Source organism: Cetorhinus maximus, chromosome 2 (genome assembly GCF_964194155.1).
Source record: "Cetorhinus maximus chromosome 2, sCetMax3.hap1.1, whole genome shotgun sequence".
Classification (NCBI taxonomy): Eukaryota; Metazoa; Chordata; class Chondrichthyes; order Lamniformes; family Cetorhinidae; genus Cetorhinus; species Cetorhinus maximus.
The window spans coordinates 144,367,489-144,380,397 of NC_135880.1; the positions used below are offsets into that span (position 1 = coordinate 144,367,489).

Consider the following 12,909-nt stretch of genomic DNA (forward strand, 5'->3'; position numbering starts at 1 on the left):
CTTGGTTATTGCTGAGTAAAGAGACATGGTTTCGAAGCTTTTTCATCTTGCACTGAACAGAACAGATGCAAGAATGACAATTTTCAAAGGGAGCAACAATTTATACTGCATTCGAAAAGGGTGCTGATTGGCTGGCAAGTCAACTCTGATTGGTTGAGGCACTGCCATAGAGAGTGCACCAGGGAACTGCTGTCCTCTATGTTTTGTTTAATTCAAAAACAGCACAATGCCTGTGTTATGACACAGCAGTTGGTAAAGCTGAGTTATTTAAAAATCCCAGAGGGAAACTTTAAACAACTGTCATAACCTATATTTTCAAGTGGTATGTTTGTGAGGCAGCTCTAAATTCAGGAATCAAACCACCAGTTCTCAAGAGATTTTTATATCAAATTACATGAAATATTTATTAATTTACACAGGTTAAACATATACACATAGCTACAAATTACTACTGTCAAAACATGTAACAAGTTCCCAAACTATTTTCCATTTGGGCAACAACAACCCATAGACTTTAAGCAGACACCAGGCAAAGCATTTTCACCTTACAAATTCAAAAAGGGGATCCCTTTCACTTTGATTCCTTTGCAGGCATAGTGGTAGGCTTACAGGCTTTGACCTTACATTGCCTCTGCCCTACACACAAAAACTGCCATCGGTTATACCCAGCACATCGCATTGGATGTAAATTCTCATTATATCACCAGCCCCTCTTCTAACAATAAAACCCCTTTCATAGTACCAGTTTTATTAGTAATATAAACATTCAGAATCAGAATCACAGAATCACAGTGCAGAAGAGGCCCTTCAGCCCATCGAGTCGGCACTGACACGTGAGAAACACCTGACCTACCTACCTAATCCCATTTACCAGCACTTGGCTCATAGCCTTGAATGTTATGACGTGCCAAGTGCTTATCCAGGTACTTTTTAAAGGATGTGAGGCAACCCAGCTCCACCACCCTCCCAGGCAGCACATTCCAGACCGTCATCGACCTCTGGGTAAAATTTTTTCCTCACATCTCCCCTAAACCTCCTGCCCCTCACCTTGAACTTATGCCCCCTTGTGACTGACCCTTCAACTAAGGGGAACAGCTGCTCCCTATCCACCCTGTCCATGCCCCTCATAATCTTGTACACCTCGATCAGGTCGCCCCTCAGTCTTCTCTGCTCCAACTAAAACAAACCAAGTCTATCCAACCTCTCTTCATAACTTAAATGTTTCATCCCAAGCAATATCCTGGTGAATCTCCTCTGCACCCCTCCAGTGCAATCACATCCTTCCTGTAATGTGGCAACCAGAACTGCACACAGTACTCCAGCTGTGGCCTCACCAAGGTTCTATACAACTCCAACATGATCTCCCTACTTTTGTAATCTATGCCTCGATTGATAAAGGCAAGTGTCCCATATGCCTTTTTCACCACCCCACTAACATGACCCTCTGCCTTCAGAGATCTATGCTCACACACGCCAAGGTCTCTTTGTTCCCCAGAACTTCCTAGTGCCATGCCGTTCATTGAATACTTCCTTGTCAAATTACTCTTTCCAAAGACCCATTTATCCTGACTCTCTGCTTTCTGTTCCTTAGCCAATCCTCTATCCAAGCTAATATATTACCCCTAACTCCGTGTAATCTTATCTTGTGTATTAATCTTTTGTGCGGCACCTTATCAAAGGCCTTCTGGAAGTCCAGATATACTACATCTACAGGATCCCCATTATCCACTTTGCTTGTCACATCTTCAAAGAACTCTAGCAAATTAGTTAAACACGATTTACTCTTCATAAAACCATGCTGACTCTGATGGATTGCATTTTGACAGTCTTCAGCTGCAAGAATCAAGATTCATGTATTTGTGCCTTAATTCTGATTGGATAGTATAATTATGTATACATGCTTTAGAATAATTGGATAGCAAAATCACATGTTTATGTACTCAATAGGATAGAGATAGCATGGAACCAGTATATCGGTTACCAATTGGATGTATTCAAATGAACTCAAATGTATTATGATAAGAAAAAGTACAAAAGTAATGAAATGTAATCAATCTGGGAGTTGGGTCTCCGTTCTTAGGAATAGTTGCGGCTCCCTCGCATATGTTTGAATAAAACTAGTTAAAAGGAAGCCTGAGTCTCGCATGGTCGTTGCAGGATCGGAAAGTGTAACATCTCCTCTTTAGTTAGGAATTGCCCTGTGACCCAACTGTTTAAATTTGACAATATTCTAATGAGGATCACAGGAAATTTGAAAGTTACTTGACATCTGCAGATTGGGCATGAGAAAGGTGGCATTTCTGGGTTGCGCCCAACAAGAAACTTTATGGTCAACGTGTTTAGAATAACATTAATGGCATTTTTAAATTCTACAGGCAACAGGACTTTTTATGTAAATGCTAATTTGCTGATAATAAATAAAGCCATTTATACCAAGAAGGGAAACTGCTCGATTCACCTAAAGCTTCAATGTAAGTCCCAATCACGCCACAACTGATTACACACCCAATCATACATGAGAGAGTAAAGAACATTTTGAAATCTCTCAGTAAAGGCCAAGTTATCAGAAAGCTCCGACAGAGTAGCAGGTATATAGGAAGGAGGAGCTAGGATTTGTCCATAGAGCCTCTCTGCGGTAAATCCTGGGGAGAATCTCAGAGTGAAGATGAAGGGAATTCCCAGTTTCATAGCCAGAAGATCACCACAATAATATACAGGGTCAGCCAGCAGAACTTTAAATTTTGATTTTTGTAGCTTTTCCAGCAATTTTTGATTCTTTATTATTCCGTTACAGATCTGCCTGATCATTTGCCATTATTACGGAGAACTTTCTGTATCTACCCCAGTAGGATAAATTAGGTTTCTTGTTTTTTTATTTATTCATGGGATGTGGATTTCGCTGGCTGGGCTAGCATTTATTGCCCATCCCTAGTTGTCCTTGAGAAGGTGGTGGTGAGCTGCCTTCTTGAACCGCTGCAGTCCATGTAGTGTAGGTATACCCACAGTGCTGTTAGAAAGGGAGTTCCAGGTTTTTGACCCAGCGATAGTGAAGGAATGGCGATATATTTCCAAGTCAGGATGGTGAATGGCTTGGATGGGAACTTCCAGGTGGTGGTGTTCCCATCTATCTGCTGCCCTTGTCCTTCTAGGTAGTAGTGGTTGTGGGTTTGGAAGGTGCTGTCTAAGGAGCCTTGATGAATTCCTGCAGTGCACCTTGTAGGCGGTACACACTGCTGCCACTACGCGTCAGTGGTGGAGGGAGTGAATGTTTGCGGATGTGGTGCCAATCAAGCAGGCTGCTTTGTCCTGGACGGTGTCAAGCTTCTTGAGTGTTGTGGGAGCTGCACTCATCCAGGCAAGTGGGGAGTATTCCATCATAAATCCGGAACTGGAGAATGCTCTTCATAAAATCTTTGTATGTCTTACTTGTAAATGGTACTTCAAATACCTCAAACGACGTGGCTTTAGGCTCAGAATAATTCACATTAAGTGTAGCTGTATGTACAACTACAGTGACATTGTGACCCTTCTCGATCAGCTCCTCAATGATTAATAAATTAATCCAGTGACTGGACTGCCTTCTGCAGGCCAAATCAGCACATTCTCACTAGGCACCCTCTGGAGAACGAGTAACACCATAAGCAGATGTCAGAATTGTATGATGTCCATTGGGAATGACTCACAGTTGTAGATCTGAATCCTTGAAACACAACTTTACATACACAGCAGAAGGCTGCTCCATCAGCATTATGAGTCAGAACAAATCAAAGTCATTTACATGTAGGGCGTTGACACTTTTGGTGACAAAGTTCAGCTCTGCACAATAAAGGAGTAGGCAATTCAACAGCTGGACTGGCATAGAAAATACTGAGATTGGATTCTGATTCAATAATAACTTCCAAAAATGAATTGGCTTGGTTGTAGAGGATATGAAAGACTAGCAGACCTTATAGCATCAACAGATAACCCTGGGAATCACACAACTAATAGAAATTGAGTCAAGTATCAGGCATGGTATCCTCTGCGCAACAACAGATGACTGGGCCAGAACCTGCGATGGGTGAGTAGGATGTCTGGGGGGAAATGAACTGAACCAGTGTGGGGATAATGTGCCTTTCATGAGCTCAGAATATCCAAAACTGCTTTAAAGACCACAAAGTACTTTTTAGTGCAGTTACAGCTGTAATATAGCATCCAAGTTGCATGGAGCAATGTCCCATAAACAGCAATGAAATACTGACCAGATAATCTATTTTGACAATGTTGGACAAGGGATAAACTTTGACCAGGAAAATGGTCCACATTTTCCAGGATCTCGCCATTGATCTTAATAGACCTAGGGAGGTGTTGTTCTGTGGGAGCTGGTTGGAAGAGGATCTTAGTTTTCCAGGTGTTTCATGAAAGGCCCACCTTCTCATATGCTTCAGAGGCATACTCAGTTTCTGAGTGAATGGACACCCAAGCGTTATCTGAATAGTGAAGCCTTATGACTGAGGTTGGAATAGTACGGTTCGGATTGAAGGCAGTGTAGATTGAACAGTTTCCTGTCAATTCTGTATATTTTCTCCACATCTGTAGGTAGTTTTCTGGAGCTGAGGTGCAGTATTACAGCGAGAAAGATGAAGAAGAGGGTTGGTGCAATGACACAGTTTTGTTTAACCCCAGTCTGTGGTAAGGATCACAACATCATGGAGTAGGCAGCGAATGGCAACAAATTTCTGAGGCCAGCCAAATATCTTGGGAGCCTCCTTTCAACAAAGGTAGATATAGATGATAAAATTCATCTTCGCAAGTTCAGCCTTTGGCTGACTAAAGAAAAGAGAATTTGAGGACCTGGGTTTCAAACCCAAGACTAAGGTCATGGTTTACCGGGCAGCATGATCCCCTTGCTTCTACATGCTTTGGGCACTTGGACAACCCACAGAAAACACCTCAAAGCACTGGAGAAGCACCACCAATGGTGACTGTGCAAGGTCCTCCAAATCTGGTGGCAAGGAAGGCGGTCCAACAGCAGCGACCTCTACCAAACCAATATGTCCAGTACCCAGGCATAAATCACTCAAAACCAGCTCTTCTGGGTGGGATAGGTAATTTGTATGGCTGACATCAGAAACAACTGCACTATTCGGAACTTGGTCATGGCAGGGATCTCCCAGGAAGGCAGCGGAAATCCTCAAAGCATCCTTGAAGAGGTCAAATATCCCCACCGACTCATAGGTGTTCCTGGCTTGTGACCAATAAAAATGAAGAAGGTTCATTTGAGGAGTCACTGAACACAGCTAGAAACTTCCTTGGGAACTCGGAGAGGTGAAGTCGAGATGCCGGAGCGGGGACACAAACCTCAACAACTCATCTACCCAACCCTCCAAATAGCACCTCCCCCACATGTGGCAGAGTCCGAAGACCACTAATTGGACTGAACAATCATTGAGCCAGAGTGGAAACAAATCACCCTCAACCCTGCCTAAGAAGAATAAGATTGGCCAGCACACCATGGAGAAATCTCAGTCTCCCCCAATATTTTATGCCTGTCTGAGGAGGAAAGAGTCTTGAACATCTTATCTGAAAGACGACCCTCTGACATGCCAGCAGAATCTCAATACTGGAAGGAAGGGGTAACGTGCCAGGTGAAATGGGGGGGGGGGGGGCAAGGGAAGTTCTTGAGAAACAATTAAAAAATAAGCAGTAAGATTTGTTGTTTATTTTTCCCATCATAATATGTAGCAAGTTGCACTGATATTCTAATGATCTCACATGATGCCTAATGATCATCTCCACAAATATAACAAGCCATGATGGAGGCTTCTGAAGTGAAAGGGTCATGATGTTAAAAGATGGCTAGTTGAGCACTTTTGAATGCAAATGAATTTCTGTGATCAAAACTCATTCCAAATTAAGCCCTTTGATGTCAAATGATGTACTGATCATTTTGAATACAATTGAATGTAAAATCGATGTTAGAATTTTGTGATAGGGTCACAGATTTCTGTGGTAGGGAAGACCCGTGCCTCTATATATGAAGGCTTGGTCTTTCTTGGTCTTTAGAAAGTATATCTTTCTAAAAGCCTTCTCAACTGGCCCTGCCAGTGTAAAAGATTTGTGTACACACCCTTGCAGGTCTCTCTGTTCCTGCACTCCCTTTAAGATGGTGCCATTTAGTTTCTGTTGCCTCATTCATTTTTCCTACCAAAATGCTCTATGTTAAATTTCATCTTCCACAAGCCTCCCCACTTCAACAACCTATGTCCTCCTGAAGTCTGTTATTATCCTCCTTTGATGAAGGGAATCACAGTACTAAGTAAAGGAGAGTTTTATTGACTTTCTTGCCAGGCAGAGTCCATCACTGCATCAACAAAAGGCTCAAGGGTGATGCTGAATGGGCTAGGCTACCCACATCCTGCAGTCTGGACTCACTTGTGCAGGTTCCTTCCACCTTCTCCTTGTGCTCGTGGACTCAGTTCAGTTCTTGCAGATTCAGATTTCATGGCTATCACCGTGGCAAAGGCAGCAACAGTCTTTTAGAAAGTCAGACAGATCCAAGCCTTCATACATAGAGGAATTAAGTACAAAAGCAAGAAAATTTAGAAATCTTTCTAAAACACTGATTGGGCCCCAGCTGGATATTGTGTTAAATTCTGGGCACCACACTTTAAGAAGGATGCAATGGCCTTGAAGAGAGGACAGAAGAGATTTACTAGAATGGTACCAGGAATATGGGAATTTAGTTATGTGGAGAAATTGGAGAAGCTGGGATTTTTCTTAGAACAGGAAAAAAATTAAGAAATTATTTGATAGAGGTATTTAAAATGATGAGGGATTTTGATAGAGTACATACGGATAAAATATTTTCAGTAGCATTGGAATTTGTAATCAGCAGGCAGATTGAGATAGAGCTCTATCTACACCGTCTCTAAACAAGGAAAAACTGTTTTCACTGACTGGAACTTCAGTATCCAGAATCCGTAGTTTTCGGATAATTTGCAAAAGAACCCTTGGTGGAGATGAAGAAACTGTTTTTATACAACGAGCTGTTATAATGTGGAATGCGCTGACTGAAAGGGCGGTGGAATAATAATTGAATAAAACTTTCAACAGGTAATTGGATATACTTGAAATTCTTTCTACAGGCCGATGGGGAAAGAATAGGCAAGTTGGAATAATTGGCAGCTCTTATACGATGGGCCGAACAATCCCTTCCATTGAGCTCAGCTCAAAAACGCAAACGCTCAAATTTCTTCAAATCATTTTTCAATACCCACAACGAAACATCTCTCTGCCCATAATAATGTCCCGCAAGTTACAAAGTCTCATATTCAGTTTCCTGCAATTGGACTTGCTTGGCGGCTCTGTTTAAATTAGAGCCAGATTTTCAGGCACAGCAGGAAACAAAGTATCTTTTCTAACAATGAAAGCGAAATACTGCATATGCTGAAAATCTGAAATGAACACAGAAAGTGCTGGACAAACTCAGCAGGTCTGTGGAGAGAGAAACAAAGTTAACGTTTCAAATCAAATATCCCCTTCTGGTGTTTTATTGCAGCTTATTAAGCCTTTATATTCACAGAGATCTCTGTATTTTCTGTTTCTTTCAACGCATTTTTATGGCCAGGATTTTGCCCTTGTTGGCCGGCTTGTCGAGGGCAAGCGGGAGTGGTCAGGAAGCTGACCACCGCCCACGATCAGGCCACGACTGTGATTTCACACTGGTGGGCCAATTAAGGCCTGCCCAGCGTGAAACACGTGCTGCAGCGCTCAGCGCTGTCTGGAGGGTGAGGGGGGGGGGGGGGGGAAGGAGGGGGAGGAGGAGGTTGAGCGGGGAACTTCACGCATGCGTGCAGGTGTGCACAGGAAAGGCTCCCGGAAGCGCAGAGCTGCCTTGGGGACATGAAAATTTTTGAAAATGAAAAATGAAGAATTTAAAAATGTTAAAAAAATGTCCCCTTGCGTCACTCTGTCACATGTTATTAACGAAATGTTAAACTTTTCATTTAAATTTTAATTGCTGTTGGAAACATCATCCTGGCCATGGATGAGGTTTCCTAAAAAATGCAGAGGCTGTTTGGCCTTTTTGCCTGCCTGCCAACCGTAAGGTTGGACAAGCAGCGAAAAATTTCATTTAATTGGTACTTTAATGGGCCTGTTAATTGTCGGCGGGAGGGCTGCCAACTCCCACGCACGCCCACCAACCGATATATCGTACAAGTGTATGATGACATCGGGATGCTCACCTGACGTCACCACACAGCATTTTATGCTCGTTCAAGTCAGGGGCACGCCTGTCTGACGAGCGAGAAATTCTAGCTGATGGCATCAATATATATCACACTATCAATTGAAAAGCCTCCCCCAATTGCAGGTTCTTAAATACGTGCTGGGCCTAATGTGCATGAGAGTTGGTGAAATGAGTTTAATGTTTTATACTTAAAGAAAGAATAAGGAGTGAGTTAGGAATTGCCCTGTGACCCAGTTGTTTTACTGATTTCCACCCATTTTAAGTATGACCAATGAGGCTCGCAAGAAATTTAAATGTGCGTTGACCTCAACAGAGTGAACATGGGAAAGGGAACATTTTTGGGTTGCGCCCAGGGAGAAAATTGAGGTCAACATGTTTAGAATAACATTAATGGCATTGTTAAATCAGCAGGCAACAGATTTTTTATGTACATACAAGGTTGCTGATAGCAATTCAAGAAAACTGCTCAACTCACCTAAAGCTTCACTGTAATACGAGTCCCAATCACGCCACAACTGATTACATACCCAATCATACATGAGAGAGTAAAAGACATTTTGAAATCTCTCAGTAAAGGTCATCTTATCAGAAAGCTCTGACAGAGCTACAGGTACATAGGAAGGTGGAGCTGGGATTTGTCCACAGAGCCTCTCAGCTGTAAATCCTGGGGAGAATCTCAGAGTGAAGATGAAGGGAATTCCCAGCTTCATAGCCAGAAGATCACCACAATAATGTACAGGGTCAGCCAGCAGGACTTTAAACTTTGATTCTTCCAGTTTTTGCAACAGTTCCTGATTCTTTATTATCCCATCACAGATCTGCCTGTTCAGTTTTTTTGCCTTTGCCATTATCGCAGCAAATTTTCTGTATCCGTCCCAGTAGGATAAATGAGGTTTCTCATAAACCGCGAATTGCACAAAGCTATTCAGAACATCTTCGGTTACCTCACTCATAAATGGTACTTGAAATTCTTCAAATTTCATGCGTGAGGGCTCAGAATAGTTGATGTAAAGTGTAGCTGTATATACAGCCACAGTAAGGTTGTGACCGCTATCGATCAGCTCCTCAATGACAGGTTTTAAATTAATCCAGTGACTGGCCTCTGCAGGCCAGATCAGCACATTGTCACTGGTAACACTTTGGAGAAAGAGGAACACTGTAAGCACACGTCTGAACTGCATAATGTCCATCCAGAATGGTGCAGAGTCGTAGATGCACACTGACTCCTTTACATACACATGAGAAAGCTGCTCCTCCCAGTATGGATCAGAACAAAATAAATCCACTTACCTACAGGGCATTGAGCCTTTTGTGGGGTAAAGTTCCCCTCAGTTTAATAAATGACAGCAAATTCAAAATCTTGGAAATATTAGGATTGGATTGGGATTCAATTGTAACTTTAAAAAGTGAATTGGATAGATTCTTGAAAAGGAAATACTGGCATGTCTACGAGGAAAGAATAGTGGGAGTAATTGGTCACAATGGGCTGAACGTTCCCCTTCTGTGCTGTAAGATTCTGTTGAATGCATAACCACCACTGAGAATCAGTAACAATCCCTGCTCAGTAAATTGGTTGATCTGCTGCCCATCGTGCAGTGCCTTGAGGCACCTGCTGCTTCGTTCCAGACACAAACAACTGGGTCCTCAACAAAGAGCTCTGCATCCAAATGGGACACTAATACAGAGCCAACTGTGGGCCAGTCTGTCTGCAAAGCAGAATCAGTTGACTGGCGAATAGCAAGAAATAACGTAGGGTCAGATGATTTAGAATCTGTGTGGGTAGAGTTGAGGAACTGCAAAGGTTAAAAAACCATAATGGGAGTTATGCACAGGCCTCCGAACAGTAGTCAGGATGTGGGGCACAAAATACACCAGGAGATAGAAAAGGTGTGTAAGAAAGGCAAGGTTACAGTGATCATGCGGGATTTCAATATGCAGGTAGACTGGGAAAATCAGGTTGGTAGTGGATCCCAAGAAAAGGAATTTGTGGAAGTCTATGAGATGGCTTTTTGGAGCAGCTTGTGGTGGAGCCCACTAGAGAACAGGCAATTCTAGATTTAGTGATGTGTAATGAGGCAGATTTGATAAGGGAGCTTAAGGTGAAGGAACCCTTAGGAGGAAGTGACCATAATATGATAGAATTTACACGGCAATTTGAGAGGAAAAAGCTAGAATCAGATGTAACGGTATTACAGTTGAATAAAGGCAACTACAGAGGCATGAGGGAAGAGCTGGCCAGAATTGACTGGGAGATGAGCCTAGCAGGAAAGACAGTGGAACAGCAATGGCAGGAGTTTCCGGGAGTAATTTGGGAGACACAGCAAAATTCATCCCTAGGAAGAAGAAGCATACTAAAGGGAGGACGAGGCAACCATGGATGACAAGGAAAGTCAGGGAGAGCATAAAAGTTAAAGAGAAAGCATACAATGCGGCGAAGAGCAGTGGGAAACCAGGGGATTGGAAAGCCTATAAAGACCAACAGAGGACAACTAAAAAAGAAATAAGGAGGGAGAAGATTAAATATGAGGGTAAACTAGCCAGTAATATAAAAGAAGATTGCAAGAGTTTTTTTTAGATATATAAAGGGTAAGAGAGAGGCAAAAGTGGACATTGGGCCACTGGAAAATGATGCTGGAGAAGTAGTAGTGGGGAACAAAGAAATGGTGGAGGAACTGAATAGGTACTTTGCATCAGTCTTCACGGTGGAAGACAAGAGTAACATCCCTAAAGTTCAAGAGAGTCGGAGGACAGAGGTGAGTATGGTGGCCATTACCAAGGAGAAGGTGCTAGGAAATCTGAAAGGTCTGAAGGTGGATAAATCACCTGGACCAGATGGATTACACCCCAGAGTTCTGAAGGAGATAGCTGAAGAGATAGTGGAGGCGTTAGTGGTGATCTTTCAGGAATCACTGGAGTCAGGGAGGGTCCCAGAGGACTGGAAAATCGCTAATGTAATCCCCTTGTTTAAGAAGGGAGTGAGACAAAAGACGGGAAATTACAGGCCGATTAACCTGACCTCGGTCGTTGGTAAGATCTTAGAGTCCATTATTAAGGATGAGATTTCAGAATACTTGGAAGTGCATGGTAAAATAGGGCAAAGTCAGCATGGTTTCATCAAGGGGAGGTCATGCCTGACAAATCTGTTAGAATTCTTTGAGGAGGTAACGAGTAGGTTAGACAAAGGAGAGCCAATGGATGTTATCTACTTGGACTTCCAGAAGGCCTTTGACAAGGTGCCGCACAGGAGGCTGCTCAGTAACATAAGAGCCCATGGTGTTAGAGGCAAGGTATTAGCATGGATAGAAGATTGGCTGTCTGGCAGGAGGCAGAGAGTGGGGATAAGGGGTCCTTCTCAGGATGGCGGTCGGTGACTAGTGGAGTTCCGCTGGGGTCAGTGTTGGGACCACAACTTTTCACTTTATACATTAATGATCTAGATGAAGGAACTGAGGGCATTCTGGCTAAGTTTGCAGATGATACAAAGATAGGTGGAGGGACAGGTAGCATTGAGGAGGCAGGGAGGCTGCAGAAGGATTTGGACAGGTTAGGAGAATGGGCAAAGAAGTGGCAGATGGAATACAACGTGGGGAAGTGTGAGGTCATGCACTTTGGTAGGAAGAATAGAGGCATAGACTATTTTCTAAATGGGGAGAGAATTCAGAAATCTGGAGTGCAAAGGGACTTGGGAGTCCTAATCCAGGATTCTCCTAAGGTTAACTTGCAGGTTGATTCGTTAGTTAGGAAGGCAAATGCAATGTTGGCATTTATTTTGAGAGGACTAGAATATTAGAGCAGGGATGTGCTGCTGAGGCTTTATAAGGCTCTGGTCAGACCACATTTAGAATATTGTAAGCAATTTTGGGCCCCGTATCTCAGGAAGGATGTTCTGGCCCTGGAGAGAGTCCAGAGGAGGTTCACGAGAAGGATCCCAGGAATGAAAGGCTTAACATGTGAGGAACGTTTGAGGACTCTGGGTCTATACTCAATGGAGTTTAGAAGGATGAGGGGGGATCTGATTGAAACTTACAGAATACTGAAAGGCCTGGATAGAGTGGACGTGGGGAAGATGTTTCCATTAGTAGGAGAGACTAGGACCCGAGGGCACAGCCTCAGAGTAAAGGGAAGATCTTTTATAACAGAGATGAGGAGAAACTTCTTTAGCCAGAAAGTGGTGAATCTATGGAATTCATTGCCACAGAAGGCTGTGGAAGCCAGGTCATTGAGTGTATTTAAGACTGAGATAGATAGGTTCTTGATTGGTAAGGGGATCAAGGGTTACGGGGAGAAGGCGGGAGAATGGGGTTGAGAAACTTATCAGCCATGATTGAATGGCGGATCAGACTCGATGGACCGAATGGCCTAATTTCTGTTCCTATGTCTTATGGTCTTATGGAATAACAGGCGGTAAGCAGCTGCTACTGTTTCTGTTGTCTTGGTTGCGGAGCATGTGAAGGACCAGCAGACATGCAACATCAGCAGGTAACTCTGGAAGCCATGCAACCAATAGGAGTAGAGTCAAGTAGCAGGTGCAGCACCATTTGAGCAACAGAAAACTGAGCTGGAACCTGCAATAGGCGGGCATGATGCCTGGGGGGAGTGAACTGAACCAGTGTGGGGGATAATGTGCCTTTAATGAGTTCAGCATGTCTAAAAACACTTTTACAACCATGAAGTAC

General features: G+C 43.2%; 1 protein-coding gene across 1 annotated transcript in view; it reads right to left on the minus strand.

Moving 5' to 3' along the window:
* Window positions 1-9,429, minus strand: part of LOC144698474 (UDP-glucuronosyltransferase 2A1-like) — a 77,784-nt gene extending 68,355 nt beyond the window's left edge. Inside the window, exon 1 of the mRNA XM_078570421.1 lies at window positions 8,709-9,429. Within this exon, the coding sequence (XP_078426547.1) occupies window positions 8,709-9,423 (715 nt within the window). The 5' untranslated portion in view covers window positions 9,424-9,429. The remainder of the gene's footprint in view (window positions 1-8,708) is intronic.
* Window positions 9,430-12,909: the final 3,480 nt, after the last annotated feature.